We start from the raw sequence: 25,409 nt of genomic DNA, 5'->3' as shown, positions 1-25,409 counted from the left end.
AAAGAGTTTTTTAAAAAGTAAAAATAATTTATTTAAGGGACGCGGGATGGGGTGAGAGTGGGGTAAGTTTGCTTGCGGTGAGGTTGGAGTAAGGTGGAGGTGAGGTGACTTTTTTCTTTAATTTCATTAAGAAAATAATTTTTTTACTAAACGAATTGAAGTAGAGATTGATTGAGTTCATTTGAACCCAAATGAAAATGGATTGAGAGTTAATGGATTGAGATTTACCCAATAGCAAATTATCTTGAACCAACCCATTAAGTTATGGGTGGGTTTGGCGGATCAACTCAATTTGAGTTTATTTTGACACCCTTAAATATTCCCATGCATATGATATCAACAACAAACCATACCACTACCTCGGGTGAAGCAGAGAGACGGTTTTCGATAGACCTCCGGCTTAGGACCGATAACAATATAACAAACACAAAAGATAAGTACATATAAACTAGTACGGTATGGAAAATAAACTAACAGTATAGCAAACACAAAAGATAAGTGCGTATAAACTAGTACGGTATGCAAAATAAACTAACACCACTAGCGACAAGATAATACTACAGCCACAACACGAACAAGAAACTCCAAACACAAAAGAACACTTCCCTACTATTACCAACGCACTCCCACACCCAAACTCTCTACGCTAATCCGCGTTCTTCACACCTTCCTATCAAGGGTCATCAAGTAAGATTCCGAGGTTGTCCAAGATTTTCGAATTAAGTTTCTGTCAAATAAACTTTGTCCAAAAAGATAGATCTCATCGATCTTTCCAATTCCTATTCTCTCCCTCTTCTCATATCCTCCCCCCACCCACCCCCAACCACGCTGAAAACCCACCAAAAATCAAATATTTTCATGTCCTCCATAAGCTGTAACTGCTCCATATCATATGCTATGTAGTCACAAAATTTTGATATATGGAATTCACATTTACTCTAATCCATTAAAATTTTCTCTACTTTGTTTAAAGAATTTAAAAGTTCAGATATGACTCCGAACTGTAGCTAAGTTTGCTCACAAGTACAGCTAGCATTCATCAAACAACTCAAGTTCCTGTCATAACACAAACTCATACTGCAAGCAACTGCTCAGCCTAATGCTTCTTTTAGATGAACTTAAGCTGCCATATGCCCTACAGATATAACATGAAAACCAAAACATGAAATAGATGCCCAATATAAACATCACGAGACAAAACAAGGCACTTATCGCTAACACGATGGAACCATGTTTAAACTTAATGTTATGACGACGTTCTGAGAAAAGCAGTTCAAATTATTGACCTAGAAAATCAAGAGCATTATTGACCACTAAAACTGTTCCTAGCAGCTAATTAAACAGAGGAAAAACTGCAGATATGTACATTTGGATTAGCCTTGGTCCCCTCCATGATGGTGCTTCATATACTTATGGATCAAGCCTTGGTCCTCTTTGATGGTGCTTCATCGGATACCTCGTCTTTAAGACCAAATGACTTTACGGTTTTATCCATGAACCACCTATACAAAAAACATGAACAAAGAGTTGTGTGTCTATAACAGATCGAGCGACAAGGATTAAAGAAAATGACACAGTGTTGTTATCAAATACCTTTTCCAGCTGACTCTCTCGGCTACTTCTGCTTCTTGCCCTTCACATTCCATCTCAATTAATGTCCAATCATCATCTTCGTGATCAGAGCCAGCAGATTTCTTTCCCGGGCGGCCATTTTTGTCATCTGGTAAAGAATTTTCTGATGCAGCATCTGTAACATCAGTTGGCTGGATACTGTGATCCATTCCACCTTCTGTAGTTGGTGTGGATTGCTCTCCACATTCCTTCACTTGCAGCTTTTCTTCTGCACCGTCTTCTGTGATAGAGGTGTCCATATCACCCTCCTCCTTTATATCAAGTAAAAGCATCTTATCTGCAAGTTTGCTTCGCTCAACTTGTCCTGCATTATCCACTGTAGCGTCAGTAGGCAACGAAGACGATGTGTCGCCCTTCTTCTCCAACAACTTCTCTTCTTCAGGTGTATGTGACACATAAGAATTGTCATCCATTGACTTCATCTTGGCAACCTCAGAGAGTGATAATGCACTTGCAGTTTTTGCACCAGTTGATGTTTCCAAGGACAACATCTGAAATTGCTTAGGCAAAGTCGAATGTTGAGCTGCAAACTCAAAACTCCCCTGTTCAAACAGATTGATTAAAGACTGGTCTACATATGCAACTTCAAACATTTTGGAATGTGAAAGAACCCCTATCTCCGTAGATTCCCAGCTAATACATCCCACAACAAGCGGGCAGTTTACTCCAGACCTAGGGGCAGCATTCACCTGGCACAAAGTTTTTCTTAACCAATCTGAACACAGCTCTCCTCGTTTCTTCAGCTGCACAGAAACAGTAACCTTTGCAACCATTGTCATACGAATTCCAATTGCACGAAGCCTGAAGAAACTGTCCTTGGTGCATAGAAATTCTATTCCAGTGTCTGTAAAAACAGCTGTGGTTTCCGGAAACTCATCACCAAGCAACCACACTAAGAAGCTAGAGGATACAGGATGAGACAAGGATTCAAGTGGTCCCTTTGACTGAGTAGTAATCACCAAAACATCTGCTTTCCCCCATTGCTCTTCTTTGTATGTCCTCCAGCTTGAGTAGAAGGCTGTTAATCTTTCCGCAAGCAGCTTGAGATCCTTTGCACCTTTCTTCTCCTCCATCATCTGAGGCTGAAGGCTCCTGCCTCGCTTTCCTCCAATCTTAAACTGCTGATCACCATCTTTCTTTACTTCTCCCATCTTAAACAGCTGATCCCCATCTTTCTTTCCTTCTCCCAACTTCACCAGCTGATCACCATCTCTGTTAACTTCCTTCGACCTGCTGTCTTTACCATCCAATTTACTTGACCCAAACTTAAACACTGCATCATCATTTTCCTTTATTTCCTCTAACTTGCCCTCCTTAGCATCCAAAGTACTAGCCCCAGACTTAAACACTTGATCAACATTTCTGTTTCCAGCCTTCGAATTCTCTTCTTTACCAACATCCAACCTATTTCCTCCAAACTTAAACTGCTGACCACCACCTATGTTTGCTAGTCTTAATTTGTCTTGTTTTCCACTGGACGGAGAACAAGATAGATTAAGATCCCCCATCAACGCCGAAACATTTTCAGTCATTTTGGTAGTTGATACAGGATTTTCATTCACCCTACTCAATCCCCCTTTCCCTTTATCACCCCATAGGAACCTCTTTAGCTCATACTGAGAACCCAAATCACTCCCCTTCTTCCTCAATTCCATTGGCTCAAATGTCAATTCTGGAATACTCTCCTCTTTCTCCAACAAAACAGACCTATTCTCCATCGCCTCCATAAACAGTTGATCAACGTGTCCCCCCCACAAACTACCTTCTCCCTTTCCCTTCAAAACTCCCTTTTCTTTACTGGCATTAACAGGAGGCCTATAAACATGCTTAGGAGCCACCTCTTTCCCAGACACACCGACCCCAAAAACTGGCATATCAGCAACACTAATCGCTTTATCAACGCCAAAGACTGGTTTATCAACAGTACACATAATCTTACTAACACCACATCTCACATCAATAGCCTTAAACCTTCCTGTTTCTAATTCATTAAAACAATTCCAAAAAAGTTTAGACCTGGGAAACTCACCTAATACATACCCCAACACAAACGGACAACTTCCATCATCATCAAAACGATGAGCAAACAACTTCTTGTTACGAATAGCCCTCTCGTTACGTATGGTAGCATCAATTAACACCAACCCATCATCATTATTGGCCTTCAATTGAACAGAAACGGGGATTTTATTCACAACAGTTGCAGAACAACACAAAGATCGAATCTTTGAATAATTTTTCCGACTACATAAAAAGTATATAGCAGAAGAAGTAAAAATAGTTGTTGTATCATCAAGTTGTTCACCAATAAGCCATAAATAAAACTGTGATGAAACTGAATAACCCCATAAATAATCTTTCTCTTGCTGTTGTGTATGGATTACAACAACATCAGAATTACCCCATAAATCTTTCTTGTTGAATATCCAATTGTTGTAAAAGGCACTTAGCCTTTTCTGAAAAAGCTCCTTCATCATGATTCTTGATTTTTTTTTTAATTCTTAGTAGACTTTGATGAAATTTTTGTAGTGAAAAAGACTTTGTAGTCGTTGTTGTAGAAGAGGATTTTAATAGGTTTAGGGAGAAATTGTCAAAGTAAATGGAAATAGTGTTACAGTAGGACTATGAATGGAGATTTATATATCAAAAGAGTCCTTATTATAGGTGCAACTTAGGAGATTACGGGAAATAAGGGAGAAATAAAGGAGTAATATCCGTAAAAGGTTACACAAGATTTTTTTACGTTATATTAAAAACTATCTTACTTTATTTTAATTATTATAAAAAAAATTAGATTTGAAAAAATCATTTAAACTTGATTTTATAAAAATTCTAATCTAAACAAGTGATATGATGGTCTTAATTAATTTATTTTCTTAATTGAATAGGATTAATAGTAATTTATAATTTCTTAACGTAATTATGGATATGTAAAATCAGTGAGTTTAATTCATCAAAAGCTTTAAATAAATTTAAAATTTCAGTTAAATAAAAGACAACTTTCAATTAAAATGTGAACCAATTAAAAGTCAACAAGTGTTTTTAGTGACGTGTTTTTAGTTAATGACAAATAATTTTATAAATTACTAATTAAAGAATTGCATTAGTAACTCTTAATTATATTTCATGCAAGGACATTAAATTATGTGTATGAAGAAAAATAAAACGACCTCAATAAAAATGACAACTTTAGTATTTAGGCAATTAAATTAATGTAATATTCTACATCAACTACAAAAGTAAAATGCTTTGAATAATTTCTCTAAATATAAATCACGCATAGCGCAGCTGCTAATAATACTTTAATAAAATCACAAACTTATGTATTTAAAGATGAAAAATTTATTACTCATATTTAGTATATCTTATTAAGTGATTTGTGAAAAGTAATATTTCAAAACAAGTTCATTCTCTCTTTTTAACCAAAGACATGAATAAAAGATTTGTTAAATTTTTTTCCCTTTCTTTTTAAAATTCATAAATTGATTCGTTAGATTTATTTTTATCTTCTTTAAAATTTTTATAAAGAACTTCTCCATAAAAAGTTTTGTTTATAGGGTTACTTTGTCGTAGTAATCATAATTTTAAGATATGGAATGTAAATATTTTCTTTGTAGTAATCAGTAATATCTTCGTGAATTAGCCATAAAGTATATACTCAGATGTTTATGAATTTTTTATTTGTTAATTGATTTTATCATAGTATTTTTAAAAGGCATAAAATCATTAACATCAGATAATAATATTATCATTTATAAAAGTAAGGATTAAATAAGATTGATAAGATGTTTTTTTTTTTATTTCTCATTCAATATTTGATATCTGTATTGGAGCCCGACTAATTTAAATTCGCGCCGGATGATTGATAAGATGTTTTTAATTTATTTTATAGTATGATTTTTAATTTATTTTATAGTATGTTATCGCAGAAGTTGTTGAGAAAGTTTGATCATTAATATAAGATATACGTTATTTAATTAAAAGTTGCAGGATATTTCTCATAAAAGGTAGGTACATTTGCTTTCTTTTTCTTTTTTGTTATATGAATTAATATATGATTGAGTGGAAATAGAGTAATAAATTCAGTATTTAAAATTTTTGTACCCTCAAATTTTGAGGGTTAAAACAAACAATTTACTAGTCTTATTTTTTATTTATATAATATTATATATGAAGATATTATTGATATTTATGGCTTTAATATAATCTATTTTACATATTTCATCTATCTATCTTACATTCGTACTAGTAAAATCAGATACGATATTAACACGTCTATTAATTTTAAATAAAATAAAGGTATTTTAGTCTTTTATTAACACTTTCTTACTTTTTTCGTCTCATTTTATGTGTCGCGATTTCTGTTTTTGTTCGGTCCAAAAAGAATGTTACATTTCCTTATTTAGTAATTATTCAAAGACACAATTTCACTTTTATCCTATTTGGTTCCATTTAATTAAAGATAGTGATGTCATGTATTTTAATAAAAGATAATTGGATAAAAATTAGTATCAGTCTTTTCTTATTTTTTAAATTTTGTATTCGATTAAATTATGATACATAAAATGAGACGGAAAAAGTATTTAATGCGTTATTTCAATAGCTCCTCGTCGATGGCCACGCATCAGTTATCATTTTGTCTGTTTCGCCTCTTTGATGTCTTAATTTTCTTCTTTTTAAGTAGAACTGTAGAAGTCATTTGCATTCATTACAACTAAAAGTGTTTTGGCATAAGCAGTTTGGAAGTTTTGTCCATAATTGAACTTTTGTGAGAAATGTGTACATTATACAGCTATATTACGTGCCGATAGATAAAATTTTGTCCATAACTGAGTTTTCGTGAAAATTCTGTACATTACAAAGTTTTTACATATTATTTTAATGAAAATAAATTAATAAAATTCAATATTTTTAATTTTCGTATTCTTAAATTCTAAGAGTTAAAATAAACAGTTTACTAGTCTCATTCTTAATACATTCATTTGTACAATCGTCATATGAAGATATTATCGATGTTTATGGCTTTGATACAACCTATTTTACATATTTTATTTTTTATTGCACTAGTAGAGTTAAATACGGTATCAACATGTCTATTAATTTTATAAACAAAATAAGGGTATTTTAGTCTTGTAGTGACACTTTCTTGTTTTACATGTTACTAGTGAATTTTGCATTAAAATATTAGGAGAATTTATTGAAAAAGTGAAAACAATCTGTAGAAAAATACAGGAGGATAAGGTTGCATGTGATTTGACTCTTTCTCAAATTCTGCACACAGCGAGAGTTTTAATACCCTCTTTTAGTAAAAAAAATAAATAAAAAAGATAGTTTGGTGCACTAAAGCTATCATTATTTGCGGTGTTTGGGGAAAGGCCCCACCACAAGGGTGTATCTTACGCAACTTTACCTTACATTTCTGTCAGAGGCTGTTTTCAAGATTTAAACCCGTGACCTCTTAGTCACATAATAGTAACTTTACCAGTTACTACAGGCTCTCCTTCAATACCCTCCTTTAGTGAATTTATAAAAAATATTATAAAGGTGAAAAACTTAAGATTTGAAGTAAATAACAACCCAGCAAGTAAGTTTCCATAAGAGATAATACCATAGCACCTTTCCCATTGTGGCAAACTGCACCACATTCCTAAAGTTTCATGGAGATGCTCAACTCTTGATAGTTCCATGAATGATCCATTACGACTAACAAAATAAGAATTTTATGTATTCTAAAAGAGGCCTTCACCAAAAAGTGCTAGTCCGAGGTAGATCCATAAAGTTTTCGCCTTTTTTTAGTGACAAAGCACGCCAGAGATGAATTTAAATTGAAAAACATGGTCAATGAGGATTCATGTAACCAATCCAACTTGTTTGGGATTGAGGCGTACTTATTTTAGTTGTTTCTAAAGTAGGAAAAAAGTTTCATATCATTGACGTGTATCTATTTAAACGTGAAGGTAGTTACTGAAGTTGAACAACAGAATTTTAGGGTTCCCACTGTTTTAACTTTGGCTAAGAGATTATTTTACAGGTTTAAGCAAAAGAATCAAAATTTAATCCTAAAGGAGAAGCATATTAATTGCCCATATGACAGGGAACACTTACATACCATGACCATCATCATCAAAACGAGAAGCATAGTCCTTAGTTGCATTAAATATCTCCCAGGTTATAGCTGATGCTGCAAAATGACGGGCACCAACAAGTTTTCTGTTGCAAGATTCAGATGGAAAATGTAGAGTGACCTCACAAATGTCAGAGAAGTACTCAGGAACAGGATATGTTTGCTCAGGTGAATTATCACTGAAGCCAGGGTGCGTATAATCAACTCCAGTGTTAATAAAATAAATTACAACCTTTCCTAACAGTTTAATACCACCTTCTTGAGCCTATGTCGCTTCTAAGACAATACATTTGAAAGATAACATGCACATGGGACTCATATATTGAACAAAATATCTATATTGTAACTTATGCCACAAAAATGAAGAAAACACTCTTTATTTTCAATGGAAGTTTATCGGCAAAGTACACACATAACTTGAGCTGTTTTCACAAAACCAAGACTTTGTTTTCATGAATGGCAAAACGAACTCACGCACTTTCTAGGTTTTCCAAAGAGATATTATTATAACCTTAATTCAATCGGTGCTTCAAAAAATTTTATCTAGGTAACAGACAATAAATCTGAAAATCATGGACTGCTTTCCAAGCATCAGATTCTGGTGTATAACCATGCTCACGCAATCGAGCAGTCAATGAATTTGATCCAGCATAAATAAGATTGGTTTCAGGATGCAACTTATCAACAATAATAAAGATGTGTACACCATTATGAAGTTCGATCCAGCTGGAACCAGGTGTCTTCCTTACATTTTGTAGCTACATTGCATCTCTTATCTCAAATACCTATGCATAGCGACCAGTCTGTCCATAAACATTTGATAATATGACATAACTTCCACAATAATCTAGTTCAAAATCAAGTACCTGTTTGGCAGCAACCTCAGCAAGATCAGCATTACCGTGGAGACGGGAAGCAGCCAAGAATGCACTCCATACTACAGAATTGGCCTTAATGGCAAGCTGCCCAACATGACCTAGCATGTCAATCACAAAAGTATAATGTCATCAGCTTTGAGCTCCTTCTTTGCTTACTATCATGTTTTGACTTTCTTTAAGATTCTAAAGGCTCACTCCTACTTTTCAGATGTAATGACATTCCATCCTCTTTGTATTACCAAAGAAAAAGTGGAAAATTGGGAGTGGGTACATATACAAGGGGATATAACTACAGGTATATAAGTAGAGAAGTATTCAAAAATCAACAAACAGAGAGAGAATCAATGTCGCTGAAACTACAGAGAATAACAGTATATTTGTCCTAATTCAAAGCTTCAAAAGCAACTGACCAAACTGAATAGTTAAAAAGATCCCTTTGAATCAAAGTACGAACACAAGGCAAAAGGACACATGATAACATATGAAGAATCACAAATATTCAAAATCACACAACTAATTATAAAGAAGCAAACACCCACAAGTACATCAAAGAAATGCAAATGCAACATGCACACATCAGGAACCAATGCCAAATATGAAGAAACACAAAATTTACAAAAGTCCTCCATTCATTCACTTCCACTTTTCCACTATATTAAAAGGATGTTCAGTTACGCATATCAAGAGAAAAATAATTTCTTTTTATTGTTTTACCTTTAGCATTAATTACTCATTCCAAATCATTTTCAAGTCTATGAAAACTACACACCAATTAATATGGATATAATGATAAAATATGCATATCATTTGTTATTTCTTAAGGGGTGTGAAAAGTTTATTCTGGACAAATAAAAGTTAAGAGAGGGAGTATTATATACCTGGACAAAACCACAGATCAATCACCATACAGCAAATAATTTGAACTCATTAAGAATATACTTCTGTAAGTTGGGAGGATGACAGAAACTGATCCAATTGAAGCATTTAAGAACCTTAACAGAAAATACTAAGACAAAGCACGAAAAGTTCACATAATTTAACATAACAAAAGTCATAAGCTAATTATTAAAAAACATCCACAATGCTTTAAGAGAAATACAGAAAATAAATTCACATCCAATACATGCATGAAACATGTAAGCGAATAATAACAGCGGAAAAAAAATTGAAAGTACTAAAACTATTTGAGTTTATCGGGGTACATTCACTAAAGCTTGTCAAAACCATAAAAAGCTAAGAAGTGCATAACTAACAGGAAAAAAGACACAAAAGACATCGATAATTTTTGTTTTCTTGATCGTATGATGATCAATCAGCAATTACCAAAGTGGCGCCACAATACGTGAAGAGGAACCCTCAAAACATCCCATACACCATTAGACTTGCTTTCAAAAACTAAAAATGAAACAACAATCATCAAACAGTACAAAATACAATACAAGATGCCTTCCTACTTTAATACGAGTACAAACCCCTTTTTCTGCTTCACTAAAGTTTCTCTAAATCCTTGAAAAAAAATGCAGACAGGCGTGCGCAGAAATAGAAAATTATTAAATCTGATAATCACAAATAAGTAAAGTGATTCACCAAAATAATTTTATAAAGTCAAAAAATTCAACCCGATAAAGTATTTCGACAACATAATTTTATAAATCTAAGAGATCAGTTGAAATCAGAAAGCACAAATGTGCAATATTAGCTTTGCTTATCGTTATTGGCGAGAGAATGAAGATTTGATGGTAGAGAACAATTGATAAAACCTGAAAAGAGGAATGCACAAAAATTAGCCATAGAAATTTGCAAAACGTTGATGAAACAAAGAACAATAGAATTGCAATCAGAAAACCTACCGGTTCTTCTCCTCTTTTTCCCTTTTCCCTCTTTTTAAGAGTTGAAACAAAGGCGTTTTTCATGAAAATCCACCGTTTCTTCTCATCTTTTTTCAACAGTTACTAAAATCTAATAAACGTCTGTTGAATCTGCGCAGGTAACTGATTTATTTTTCTTTTGATAATTTTTTAAACGTTAAATTCAAGTAAAAAAAAGTTCAAAATAGATAAATACCAATGCTCATCATTGGAGGACGCCATATCAGCAGATCCTTAATCCTCTTTTATATATATATATATATATATATATAGATTTCAATAGATTGTTCATGGACATGCATCAATTATTTTTTTGTCTGATTTGCCTCTTCGTTGTCTTGAATTTTTTCTTTTTAATTAAAAGTCTTTTACATTCATTACAATTAGAAGTGTTTTGGGCAAAAGCAGTTTGAATTTGTCCATAACTAAATTTTCATGAGAACTGTGTATATTACAGCTGTATCAGGTGTTGATAGATAAAGAATCTAATTTTACTTTGCCTGTAATTTTAACTGTCCATTCTTGTCAGTTTCCTTCTCTTTTTGTACTTATTTGCTGACCAATTTAGCGTACGTGCTTCGCAAATGTATATCATGTTAATAAATTAAAAATATAATTATTTTTACTTTTAACAAGTTTTTAAACTTAAATAAACATAAAATAATTCTCATAACTCAATTTTATACTCTTTAAAGCTCCATTAATACGAGTATACATTTTACACGCGTGCATCACGAAAATCAATATAACATTGTGAGAGGATCAGTTCGTTTAAAAATAACATTATAAGAAATGCAATACTCTAATTTGTTTACATAATGAAAATGATTATTATTTAATTTTTTTTGAAAAAGAAAAACGCGTAAGTATCTTTGAATTATGATTGAAATTTCAGCATTGTGAAGCATTGAACTACACTAAAAGCTTCCTAAATTAATAAACTTGTTAAGATAATATTTTTCTTCGATCCGGACTTGGGCAGTGAAAACAATTATTAATTTAGATAAGATATTAAGTTAATATATTTTTAGAAGACCCCTATAAAAATATATGGTTCAATTAATTTTATAAATTTAGTAATTTTTAAAATTATAATAGTATCTAAGATAATTTAGTGAAATAACGGTATCAACGTGTCTATTAATTACAAACAAAATAAGGGTGTTTTAGAATTTTAGTAACACTTTCTTATTTTACGTGTTATTTTAATAGATCGTCAATAGCCACACATCAATTATCTTTTTATCTGCTTTGCCTCTTCACTGTCTTGATATTTTTTCTTTTTAAGTAAAAGTCTTTTGCATTCATTATTACAACTATGGGTGTCAAGTGGGCCGGGTCGATCCAATCTGATCCGGCTTGATTCGATCCTCGTAATTAATCCAGCTCGGTTTGATTCGGTCCGTAAGTCCTAGGGTTTTAGGATTTCGGGTTTGGAATCTGTTATTTTTTAAAATGAACCCGGCTAATCCGGTTCGAATAAATTTAAAAAGAAAAAAAAAATGAGATTTTGGCTTTTGGGCCAAATTAGTCGTTGGCCCAACGGCTATATAGCCGTTTTTGGGTCCAAACGGCTCGTTTGGGCCCATTTATTAAGAAAAAAATAAAAAACTTTAAAAAATATTTTTTAATCCCAAATTTTTTTTTATAAATACTCTACAACTTCAAATCATTTTTCACACTATTTTTCACTCTCTCAAATCTCATTCTCTCTCAAATCTCAATTCTCAAATATTCAATATATTTAATTTCTTAAAGTGTTCACTTTAATTTTTTAATTTTTCGTTTACAAAGTACGAGCGGAAGTTTCTAAAGTCGCAATTTTCGGATACTTCCAAAATTTGGTATTGTCGTTCCATCTCTTACGTTTAATTTTTATTTATTGTATTAATTGTTTAATATTTAATTTTATTATATTTGTGTATTTTAAATATTTTTATTTTAATTTAATTTATATTATGGATAAATTAAGAAACCTCGCTACTAAAGGTGTTAAAAATTTTTATCCCGGAAGCGGTAGTGGTAGTAAAAAGCGAATTACTAGTGGTAGAGGTAGTTCAAGTAGTAGATATGCCCGTGTGTCTTCGCCTCCGGTACCGCTTGGTACACCTTTTGAGGAAGAAATAGGTGTAGGTGCTCACGATATGAATTATGTAGAAGCTCAGGAAAATTACGGTATAGAAGAAGAAAATGAAGTAGATGCGGTTAATTTAAACGAAGATAATGAAAATATTGCTGAGACACCCGCAGTAAGAGATGTTAACGTTAGATCTGAATCAGTTAATCTCCCTTCCCGTCCTCCCAGTGCCCCAAAACCTCGTAAAAGAACTAGTATTGCATGACAATTTTTTGAACGTATATCAGATATTGAGGTGCAATGTAATATTTGTCAACAACTATATAAACATAGAAGTGGAGGCAAGTAAGAGGGTACGGGTACCTTAATGAGACATGTAACTGAAGATCACAAAAGAGAGTTAAATATTGCAAAAGGTGGTGGGTCAACGCAAACTTGAATGGACCCAGAAACCGGTCACGTAGCGAAGAAGTATAATAAATTGAGGGACCGAAAAGAAATAGCTAAAATGGTAGCTGTGGGTTGTTTGCCTTTTAATTTTCCTTCTTCTGATGCCTTTATTCGTTATATACAAGCAATTTATAATCCTATGTTTAATGATGCCTGAGAAAATTGATACTAGATGGAATTCTACGTATGAATTTGTAAAAACTTATTATAAATATAGAATTCCTATTACACTAGCTTTTAACCAGCATTGCGGTTCATTTGCTGATTCTGCTGATTGCATGCTACATAATTCTTATTGAGTTGTAATTAATGATCTTTTTAAGTTTTTTAAAAAAATTTATGTAGCTACGGTTGAATTTTCCGGTGCTTAGTATCCTACTGTTTGTAATATTTTGGCATATATAATCGATATTTCTGGTTTGCTCAAAGAATATAAAAATAAAGAAGGTTATAAAGAAGCTGTTGGCGCCACATTTACGAAATTTAAAAAATATTTTTTTCCGATTCCCCCTATTTACTTGGTTGGTGCTATGCTAAATCCGTGCATGAAATATAATAATATGTGTCACTTTAGTACTATTATTTATACTAACTTAGAAATAAATACTAACCATGATTCTGAACAAGTACAACCTGATTTGTTAACGGCTACGGCTGATGCAAAGGATTACATAGAAAAATTATATAATCACTATGCTGATTTATTTGATTTAGTCTTACCTACAAATATCACTCCAACTGTCGTTTTTCATCCTCCCGAGGAGCCATCATCTTCTAAAAGGCCCGTACATAGTGATTTTTCTGATTCGTTTTATGATTTAAATTGTTGAAACAGTGTTGATGAGAGAACTTACACATCAACTTATCGGGAAGAGCTGAAATATTATCTTCGGACGGCACCAGAGGATTGCAGACGATGGATCAACACGTTGGATTGGTGGAGGAGTAATGAAACACAATATACTGTGCTTTCAAGATTAGCTAGAGATATCTTGAATATTCCAATGTCAACCGTTGCATCAGAGAGCGCCTTTAGTCAGGAACGACAGCAGCTTGGAGACAACCGACACTCATTGGGAAGCAATGCAATGAATGTTCTAGTTTGCCTCAGAGATTGGATTAGAGAGGAAAGAAGAAACCAAGGAATGAAACCGGAGCCAAGCGACGAGCTGAAACTTGAAGAAATTATGACTTCACGGGAGAACTCAGCAGAATCAAGTCCAATGCATGGTTTTGCCCCTGTTAACTTCGACTATCCTATGCAAGTTCCTATTAATATTAACATGAATGAGTTGGAAAAAATGATGCATAATTTATAGATTTTTCATTCATGTAAATTATAAATTTTGGATCATTTTGCAATCAATAAAATTCCCCAAATTCATTCACTCCTTAGTCCTTGCTTTTTATATTTTTTCATTTAACGATTTAAAATTTTAAATTGAATTTCTAGTTTTCTACTTTAAATTTAAAACTTACTTCTAATATATTATTAATTTACTACCAAATATTATTAATTTATTATATTAAGTAGCATATATTTTGTATATTTGTGCATATATCTCCTATAGAAGTATATATTTAACGTATACATGTGTATATGTTTTATAAATTAGTATATAAGTATATCTATATATATTGTAACGTATATATAATGTAGTATATTTTATAAGTAGTAGTAGATATACATTGAATGGTGCGTATACACGTGTATATATCTTCTATAGAAGTGTATATTTAACGTATACATGTGTATATGTTTTATAAAATAGTATATAAGTATATCTATATATATTGTAATGTATATATAATGTAGTATATTTTATAAGTAGTAGTATATATACATTGAATGGTGCGTATACATAGAATAGAGTGTATATATGTGAATAGATCTTCTATAGACGTGTATATTTAACGTATACATGTGTATATATTTTATAAATTAGTATATAACTATACAAATATATATTGCAATGTATATATATTGTAGTATATCTCATTTAAAGTATTACATATACATAGAATAGAGTGTATGTATGTGAATAGATCTTCTATAGACGTGTATATTTAATGTATATATGTGTATATATTTTATAAATTAGTATAGAACTATACAAATATATATTGTAATGTATATATATTGTAGTATATCTCATTTAAAGTATTACATATACATAGAATAGAGTGTATATATGTGAATAAATCTTCTATAGACGTGCATATTTAACGTATGCATGTGTATATGTTTTATAAATTAATATATAACTATACAAATATATATTGTAATGTATATATATATTGTAGTATATCTCATTTAAAGTATTACATATACATAGAATAGAGTGTATGTATGTGAATAGATTTTCTATAGACGTGTATATTTAACGTATACATGTGTATATGTTTTATAAATTAGTATATAACTATACAAATATATATTGTAGTATATCTCATTTAAAGTATTACATATACATAGAATAGAGTGTATATATGTGAATAGATCTTCTATAGACGTGTATATTTAACGTATACATGTGTATATGTTTTATAAATTAGTATATAACTATACAAATATATATTGTAATGTATATATATTATAGTATATTTCATTTAAAGTATTACATATACATAGATTAGAGTGTATATATGTGAATAGATCTTCTATAGATGTGTATATTTAACGTATACATGTGTATATATATATATATATATATAATTATATATATAATTATATATTGTAGTATATTTTATTTAAACTTTAAAGTTTAAAGTAGTACATATATATTTGGATGGTGCGTATATATGTGTAATTGTGTATATGTGTATATATTTTTTAAATTCTAATGTAGTATATACTATATATATAGTGTATATATATTGTTTAACGTATTTATAATGTATATAGGTGGGTATATATAATGTATATTGAAAAAAAGTTTTTTTTTTATATTTTTGACCGATTTTTTAATCGGGTTTGACCGGGTTTAGGTGGGTTTGATCGGGTTGGGTTAAGTGGGCCCGATTAGGGTGGTTTTTGATTTTTTTACTATTGGGCCCGGACTGACCCAGCCCACTTAGACCCCAACCCGGACCCGGACCAGCCCTCAACCCGGTTAAATAACACGGCCCGGTTCCGGGTTGGCTCGGGCCCACTTGACAGCCATAATTACAACTAGAATTGTTTAGGACAAAAGCAGTTCGAAAGCTTCGTCCATAATTGAGTTTTCGTAGAACTGTGTACATTACAGTTGAGTTAGATAAAAGGGTAATCCGGTGCATTAAAGCTATTGCTATGCGCGATGTCTGAAGAAGGATCCCACCACAAGGATATATTATATGCAGTCTTACATTGCATTTTTTCTTATTAAGTGAAAGTCTTTTGCATTCATTACAAGTAGAAGTGTTTTGGACAAAATCAATTCGAAAGCTTTGTCCATAATTGAGTTTCGTAAGAACTGTGTACATTATAGTTGCGTTAGATGCCGGTAGATAAACCTTTATCCGTAATTGAGTTTTCGTGAAAGCTCTGTACATTACAGTTGTATTAGGTGTCGATAAATAAAGAATCTAATTCTACTTTGTGTATGATTTTAAATCTCTATTCTTGTTAGTTTCCTTCTCTTTTGCACTTATTTAGTGACTAGTTTAGCGTAAGTACATATCACGTTAATAAATTAAAAATGTATTTTTTTTTTTACTTTTTACAAGTTTTTGAACTTAAATAAACATAAAATAATTTTCATAACTCAATTTTACGGGCTCTTTAAAGCTCCATTAATAAGAGTACATGCGTGCATCACGAAAATTAAAACAACACGATGAGAGGATCAGTGTGTTTAAAAATAACATTATACAAAATGCAATACTCTAATTTGTTTACATAATGAAAATGAATATTATTTTAAAAACAAAAAGTGTAAGTACATCTTTGAACTATGATCGAAATTCCAACATTGTGAAACATTGAACTATAGTAAAACTTTTTAAAATTAATACTCGATAAATTAATAAACTCTCTAAGATAATAATTTCTCCGGTCCTGACTTGGCCCAATGAAAGAAATCATTGATTTCGATAAGATAATAAATTAGTATATTTTCAAAGACCCCTAAATAAATATATGGTCCCATTAATATTATAAATTAATTATTTTTTAAAATTGCAAAACTATCTAAGACAATTTAGTTAAATATGATTCTAGTGTTTTTGTTTAAAATTTTTAAATCTAGTTGAAGTTCATTTCTAATTTTGCTTATTGCATCCAAAAATTTTGGTATTTTCTCGAACTACACTAAAAACTTGTGAAGAGTTTTAGATTGATAAGTGCTTCTTTACGAGTAACTGATTTTAAAGGTATTGTATTGTCTTCAACGTCATTGATGAGTGATAATTTTACCACTCATTCATACAAATTATATGCGCACACTACCATATTTTGTGTTAGAGAATGAGGCACCATCCGGATTCAAGTGCACTAACACCCACACTTTGCAGGTATAAAGTGGATAAGATGAGCATATGTGGAATGAAGCTAAAAAGGGAGCAAATGGAAGCAAAAGGAGTGCAGCTGGAAACCTAAAGCAGTCAGCCTCGGTTATCGTGATCGCGGTCGCCGTCAGTCCAGGTGGTCAACAAAGCGTGGTCATGGAATCTAACCATGGTTGCGTAGCCGCGATCGCGATCATCAAACACTTGCGATCGCGGATCAGCGGGAACTGCCCCAAGGGCAAAATTGTAAAATGTCATGGAGAATCCCAAATCATATATAAGCAAAAACCCTTTCTTCTTTGGATATTGCTTATCTCATAATAGAGTTTTGAATTCTAAGCTTGAAACCCTTTGGGTAAATGTGTAATCAACCTTTAAGGCTCAAATTTCTTAGATTCTTGTTGACGAATGAATGCTTTGGTTGACCTATTTGGTATATCTCTCGTTACTTTCTTCATGAGTAGCTAAATAATTTGGTCTTGGGATTATGTTGAACTAGAGTGTAATTGTGGGTGGGTATTGTTGTGTTTGCATGAATTTTAGTTGTTAAGTATGGATTTCACCATTGCTTGAGCTTATGTGTTGGGTGAAAACTCCAAATCTCCAAATGAGTTTGATGAGTGAAAGCTCCAAGCTCTAGAACCCCTTTGTCATCCTCGAAAGAGAGATTTAGGTGAATATTAGGTAACCCATAACATCTTCGAAAGAGGGTTATCGGGGGACAAAGCAATGGTGAACAACTAAGCCTATGGTTTACTACTCTTTGCAATCTTAGAAATAAGTGTTTAGGGAGGATAAATCATGTCAAGAGCATCATCCTAGAAATACGGATGCTTGGTTGAGGTTTTGGATGGTTATATAAACTCTGCACTTGTTAGCAGAGACGGATCTAGAATTTAAAGGTTATGGGTTCCCAACTTATAATTTTTACCACTAGACCAATAACACACTTTGTTTGTGGGTTCCCAACTTATAATTCTTATATATTTACTAATTTTTTCAATATAAATTCAAGAATCGGAGAAAGTTATGGGTTCCCGGAAACCCGCACTTTATGTTGTGCATCCGCCCCTGCTTGTTAGGTGCTCGAAAGAGCCAATGGATGAAATCGTTGGGTTTTTTATTGAAAGATTGACCCCAATGATCTTATACCTAGCCTATCCATTAATTAACAACTAATTTCCATAATAAACCAACATTATCCCACATGCTTTACCTCTAAGGACGCATAATCCCAAGATCTCTTCAAATCTTGAATTCAAACCAAAGATAACATTTACCACGTACTAATTGAAGTTTTTGTGAAGAATCTTCAAACAAGTCCCCCCATTTAATTATGCATGTTGTTTCCATTAGCATTCCAGGTAACCTTATAGTAACTTAAGCACCCATAGGTTTGAAGTCTATAACATTCACTTCTTGAGATTCGACCCCAATCTACATTGAGTTACTTGACAACGGCCGCCTCACACCAAAATCATGAGAGTGAGAAAATTCAAAGAGATTGTTAGGTAGATGATAGCATTTGATTGTCGTTTAATGTGTAGAAGAAGCGGTGGATTTAATTATATGTGATGTGTCAATAGAAAAATAATGTGACAATATAATTTCTTAAGGAAAAAAAGAAAAGAAAAAGGGGGTTGGAAATTCTAGCAAAACAATTAACGGCAACAGAGATATATATGACCCAAAACTTGATAACAAGGGTATATACGGTCCAAAACATGACAATAGAGGTATATATGAACCAAAACTCGGACGACAAGGACATCGGTGAGCTAAACTTTTAACAAAGGGTATATTTAAATATTTTCTCAAAGTTTAGGGACATATTTGACTCTTTTTCCTTAAAATTATGAAGATATATATTTAAATTGATATTGAAAATCAAATGTTTTGATCACCGTACTCCGAATTCATCATACTTTTTTTTTAAAAAAAAAAACTACAATCTGAAATTTGAACACCTCTAAAAGCCCACTGCTTTGTTGAACAACCTGGATCTCTTTAAATACTCCCTGCATGCACGTATTAAGTTTGTTAAAATACTTACATAACTGTGTTGCAAAGATATAGGGAAAATGTTCTATTTTTATTTTGAACTATACGTGAAAAGGTTGATATATACCTGAATTTTAGAAGGGTTCTATTACCCCTGGACTAATTAAAATCATATTTTTGATAACCTTAGTTCTTACGTGGCACGACTCTTCAGTGTGTTGTGCCACGTATGTGCCACATAGGCACTAAAGTTGTCAAAAATATGATTTTAATTAGTTCAGGGGTTAATAGAACCCTGCTAAAGTTCAGGTGTGTCTCAGCCCTTTCACGTATTGTTCAAGGTGGAAATAAAACATTTTCTCAAAGATCTATAGTAATTGTAAATCATCATGAAAATGAACCAACTAATTAACATGATTTATAAGAGCTTTGAGTTTTCTTCCTCTTAAAATATAGCACAAACTGAAAAAACAGAAAAGAAAAAAATTCAAAAAGAAAGTAGGAAAAAGATAATCGTGATTATGGGCAAACTAGACACAAGAGCCCCGTGCTTGATATGCTATTTTTTTGTCTCAATCATATGATACAAATAAATTTTGAAGAATCAATCAAATTTTTTTGTACGATCTTTAAATATTTTAAATTGTTAATGATATACAATACTTTTTATATAATTTTTAGACAATATATGTTAGTTTCATTGTTTGAATTTATGTGTCACTGATGTAATTCAGAGAGTCAATCAAATTTTTTACTATATATAATTTGTAGATTTAGTATCGTCTTTAAATATTTTAAGTTATTAATTATTGCAATTTATAGTATTTTTATATAATTTTTAGATAATATATGCTACTCTCTCGGTCTCAATTTATGTGACACTGATAAAATTTAGAGAGTCAATCGATTTTTTATATTTAGTTTTACATATTTTGAATTGTTAATTATTGTGATTTATAGTACTTTCTATTATTTTTAAATAATATTTGTTACTCCTATCCAAATTTATATGACACTGATAGAATTGTAAGAGTCAACAAATTTTTTTATGTCCTTTAAATATCTTAAATCATTAATTATTGTAATTTATAGAAATTTTTAAATATATAATAGATAAAAATAAGATAAATTAATTAAAATAAAAAAATAATTATTACTAATATAATAATATATAAAAGTGGGCTTGGGCTCAGCGGAGGCGAACTAGGGATTTGAAATCTGTGGGTGCACCATTGTTGTCAAAGACTCTCATAAGCCCTGAAGCAAGACTTAAAATGTGTTGAGCTCTCGTCTTACTTAATGTGCAGTTTAGGTTCTAATTTTTAAGATATATTTTTCCTTGTCAATGTGGGGCATTCTGAAGAGACAAACACTAAATAATTGATATTTCACTTTATCAAAAAAAAAAATCTTTGTTTATATATTTGTCATTCGTGCTTATGTTATTAGTCTTGGACTAGACATATATTTATATTTTTTCTCCTTTATGCCCTTTTTCGTTAAGTCTCATGCTTTATTTGTACTTTGTGCTTAAACACAATGAATTTTGAAGCTTTTTTGTGCTTTTTGATTTTGATAATACTGTGGTGCACCAATATTATCTTAACGTAGATGTTAGCAAAACTTTCAGTGTCGATTAAGGGATATTATCATATTTGATTGGTTGTCAATGGCATAAATAGTACTTAAAAAATAAATATACAGAACAAAAATGAGTTCTAAGCTGATAATTTTACTTTCTTAAAATATGAAGTTCAACTAATATGTTGACTTTTAACATTTTTTAACAATTAGTTGTGCTAGCTTAATGGTCAAGGTGGGTGTTCATACAAGATGGTTGCGGGTCCGAACCGACCGATAAATCGAACCGATAAAAATGTTATTGATTTATTATTTTTGGGTTATTGGGTTAACGGTTTTTTAATGATTTTATAAAAAAAAATTATTAAGTTATTGGTTCGATTTGGTTTTTTCTTATTGAGTAAACTAATAACCCAATAAGAATATATATATATATATATATATATATATATAGAGAGAGAGAGAGAGAGAGAGAGAGAGATGACTTATTATGTATTTCGCTTTAATTTCTACAAATTAACAAACCTATTATTTCAATTATACAAACTCTTAATTTCTCCTAACAATATTTAGTTCAAACTTGAAGATTCTTGTAAATTAAAACACATCATATAGAATTTTTGGTTGCAACTAAGATTCATTTTTTTTCATGTTAGTTACTATTATTTCTATTTATGAGTATTTTCTTATCGGTTAAAAACGAAAATTGAACCGTTAAGGACTAAAATCCGATAAACCAAAAATCGATAAAAAATATCTTATTGATTTGGTTATTGATTTAGCATATTTAAAAATTGAAAATCGATAAACCGAACCGATAGTTTATAAAACCTAATCGAACCGACCGATGCACACCCCTAATAAGATGGTTGCGGGTTCGAATTCCCCCATTGCAGCAATTATAAAAGCAAAAATATTGTGCTACTGCGGAATCGGTCCTTGATCGGGTGGGAGGAAGTGCTGCCTCCAACCAACGCACCAAGGTGCACATTCATTCTTTTTGGGCGCACCATTACCTATATTCCAATTTCTCAAGGTATATATATATACACACAATTTTTTTTGATGTAAACAGGTGCACGTACATCCCCACCTATACATATGGGTCCGTCTCAGTTGGGCTGAAAGCTGATAGGATAACGTTCAGTTACTTTCCAAGTCACATGTATATTAGTAAAATAGAGATAGTTATTTCCCAAACAATTTTAATGAAAAAAGAAAAAGAAAAATCCAAAAGGAATAAGATAAAAAGATTAGTAAATAATTTTTTGAGAGATGTCACATCATCTCATTTATGCCTAGCTTTAGTAGTATATTATAGATATATACTTCCTCTATTTCATATAAAACAAAAAAAATATATTTATCTCTCTCTATATATATTTTGAGAAATAATATCACATCATCTCATCTATATGCCTAACTTTAGTATATTATATAGGCAAAATGGTTTGATGGACTCTTGTACTATGTCTGTTTTATAATGTGAATATTCCTACTTACATATTTGTCACCTGAACCCTTGAACCCACTAAAAAGCAACATTTTAAACACTTTTTCGCATATGTGGCATTAAGTCGATGATATGGCAAAACGCGTGTAAACACGCATTTTTTAAGCGCGTAATTAAATTTAAAAAATATTTTTAACATTTTAAAAATTAAAAAAAAACATTTATTATAAGTTGTTGCTCTCCTATTTCTCCGTTCCAACAACGCCGCCACCCTCCCTGCCCCCCGCCGTCCACCACCACCTTCCCCCACCCCCACGCCGTCCACCACCTTCCCCCACCCCCACGCCGTCCACCACCTTCCCCCACCCTCCCACGCACATGAACGATGGTGGACGATGCCGGAGATGGACGAAATCCTGTCAAATAAGATACCAAAAGATGAAATCAAGCTTGGAGATCACATCTATTCTTAGAGAAATGCTTATCTCTACGCTCATCATGGTCATTCCTCCTTTTTTTGATTTAATTTTTTGTATTTATGTTTGTATCTATGTCTATATAAGTGGGTGGAATTTTAATTTAATTTTGATTTTTTGGTCCTTTTAATATAGATTTGTTAGGAAAGTTGAGTGTAATAGAAAGGTTTTGTTTCTTCTAATGATTTTAGGAAATGTGATTTTGGATTGAATGTTGATTGAATGATATCTCTGCCGGTGCCGTCTGAGCTTCGGCAGCGATGTCGACGAAAAACCCCATGCTTACAAGCTACTGCTCAGGTTGGTGGTGATGAAAAATCATTTTTTTAATACCATTTCTACCATTTTTAAGAGTTTCTTGTAAAAGGGTGTCCAAAAAATCTATTTTATCTACCATTTTAAAGATTTTTTTTGAAAAGGTGTTGAAAAAATATGATCTTTCTGTCATTTGGGTAAAAAAAAAATTGATTTATTTGTCATTTTTTTTGTGTGAGAAATGGTGGTGAAGATGATGAAATGGCCGGCTACCATGGCCACCTCTTATTTCCAAGAAATTTGAGGTAAAGATTTTAGTAGGCAAACTTAAAAATTTGGTGAATGAGGTGGTAGCTTCTGGTGGTGGTGTTGCAGTGGAGATTAGGTGGAAAGGGCCACCAAAAATAGCATTGAGTTCATTTAGGAAAACAGTAAGAAGAACTGTATTATCGAAGAATTAGTGAAAATGGACCAAATGGTGTTGTTTTGGTTGAGTGGGATGAAGAATTTCAGAGTTTGTGTAGTTTGCCTGGTTATAATGACAATGTGTTTCAGCCATGAGAGATTGCCTTCATGACAGAGTTTGGGGTTCATTGAATTTGTATTTGTTAACTTGTAATTGAAAATTTAAGTCAAATAAAAAAATATTTAAGCTATTTGAAATGAATTTTATGCCTAATTTGTGATACGGGTCAAAGAGGCATCTTAGCACTCGAGGACGTAATGAAAGCCAAGACGTGAAGACCCGAGCTTGTGGGGCTGCCCGTCCAAGAGAACAAGTCTTGAAGTGTGAAGGAAGCCTCCTACACTCCAAAATCGTCCAAGAAGCACACTCCAAGGTCGCCCCTTTGTAAGGGCTCATTAAGGGCCTTGTGATCTTTTTGTAATAAGTTAATCTAGCTTATAAATAGAACCTTATTAGGTCATTTCTCTTAAACTTTGATAATATTTTGAGAGCTCTAGAGAGAGAGTCTTGCAAGGTGGATTCCTTGTAAACAAGTGTGGTTATCACTTGTGTTGGTGCTAGTTTTGAAACGTTAGTTGCTTGGGAATTCCGTTCCCTTGAGGTCACCGTAGAGCTTGGTGTTACTTGTATGAATTCTTGGGTCTTTATGTTTAATATACACTTAGGTTCATAGTGTTTGTACAATTGTATGTCAAGTTACCTATCTATCTATCTATCTATCTATCTATATCTATCTATCTATCTATCTATCTATCTATTTCATTGTTGTTGTTGTTCATTCTCAGGTTTGGTGTCCCAAAACTGAGACTTTGTGTTCTTCTTGTTCCTGTGCTTGTGTTGTTAATCTAGTTTGTTGGATTGCTGATTTTAGAGGTGTTGAACACCTTAATATCTTATTGCTATTGTGTTTTTTTTTGTTGTTGTAGTGAATCCGAGAGTGGTCACCAAAGGAGTCCTCGATTCTTCCAACTTGTGGACTATTTTGATGTTTGTTTTGTGTCTCCTTTGTCGATCTTGTATCAATTTGTAAGTAAGTTTAAAAATGAAAGTTGTTTAAGGTTTTAAATGGAGGTTTACAAAGAAAAGAAGAAGGAGAAGAGAGAGTAGAAGAAGAAGAAAAAGAAGAAGAGGGGGAAGAGAGAGGGAACAAGAGGAAGGGGGAGGTGTTTTTTTAAAAAATTTATTTATTTTAAAATTTTATATTTTTTATATATAAAAATGATGTAGAAGATGACATGACAGCTGACGTGGGACGAGTGTGTTACACCCACCAAAAAAATATTTAAAATATTATTTTTTAATAGGTTCAAGGTTCCAGATGACAAACATCTAAGTAGGAGTATCACATATTAAAATAGAAATAATACAAAGGTACACTCAACCATTTTGGCTATTATATATATACTTCCTCTATTTCATATAAAACAAAACCAAGTATATATGTATATATAGAATCTCAACTTTTAAAATATTAAATCAAATACGAATTGTTCACCCCAAGTTGTTATTTATAAGGACAAGTGGAGATAAAATTTTAGAAGGGTGAAACTATTCCGCGTCGAGCCCTCTCTCCCTATACACACTGGACTCAAATTCTTAATGTAGTTTTTCTCTCGAATAATAAATCCCAAAATATTGTATCGGATCCAAAATTTCATTT

At 32.0% G+C, this 25,409-nt stretch overlaps 1 protein-coding gene and 1 long non-coding RNA gene across 2 annotated transcripts; both read right to left on the bottom strand.

Annotated features, from left to right (window-relative positions):
* Positions 1–1,163: 1,163 nt before the first annotated feature.
* LOC107859679 lies at positions 1,164–4,315 on the bottom strand. The gene is made up of 2 exons (XM_016704759.2): positions 1,594–4,315; positions 1,164–1,502 (listed from the first exon to the last, which is right to left on the bottom strand). Exons 1-2 carry the CDS (start codon positions 4,107–4,109, stop codon positions 1,418–1,420), a joined length of 2,601 nt encoding a protein of 866 aa, XP_016560245.1. The 5' UTR covers positions 4,110–4,315; the 3' UTR covers positions 1,164–1,417.
* Positions 4,316–7,549: 3,234 nt separating this feature from the next.
* On the bottom strand, positions 7,550–10,952 carry LOC107861274. Its single transcript, XR_007052423.1, has 3 exons — positions 10,485–10,952; positions 8,623–10,394; positions 7,550–8,541 (listed from the first exon to the last, which is right to left on the bottom strand). It is a non-coding gene; the product is annotated as an uncharacterized LOC107861274 (long non-coding RNA).
* Positions 10,953–25,409: the final 14,457 nt, after the last annotated feature.

Source organism: Capsicum annuum, chromosome 2 (genome assembly GCF_002878395.1).
Source record: "Capsicum annuum cultivar UCD-10X-F1 chromosome 2, UCD10Xv1.1, whole genome shotgun sequence".
Classification (NCBI taxonomy): Eukaryota; Viridiplantae; Streptophyta; class Magnoliopsida; order Solanales; family Solanaceae; genus Capsicum; species Capsicum annuum.
Note: the sequence above shows the minus strand (reverse complement) of the source record. Positions and strands in the feature narration are given on the sequence as shown.

Excerpts from the sequence above, each read along its gene's own strand:
- LOC107859679 (XM_016704759.2), bottom strand. The coding sequence starts at position 4,109 with ATGATGAAGGAGCTTTTTCAGAAAAGGCTAAGTGCCTTTTACAACAAT. Across the intron at positions 1,503-1,593 it reads GAGAGAGTCAGCTGGAAAAG|GTGGTTCATGGATAAAACCG; the intron begins GTATTTGATAAC and ends TTTTTTGTATAG.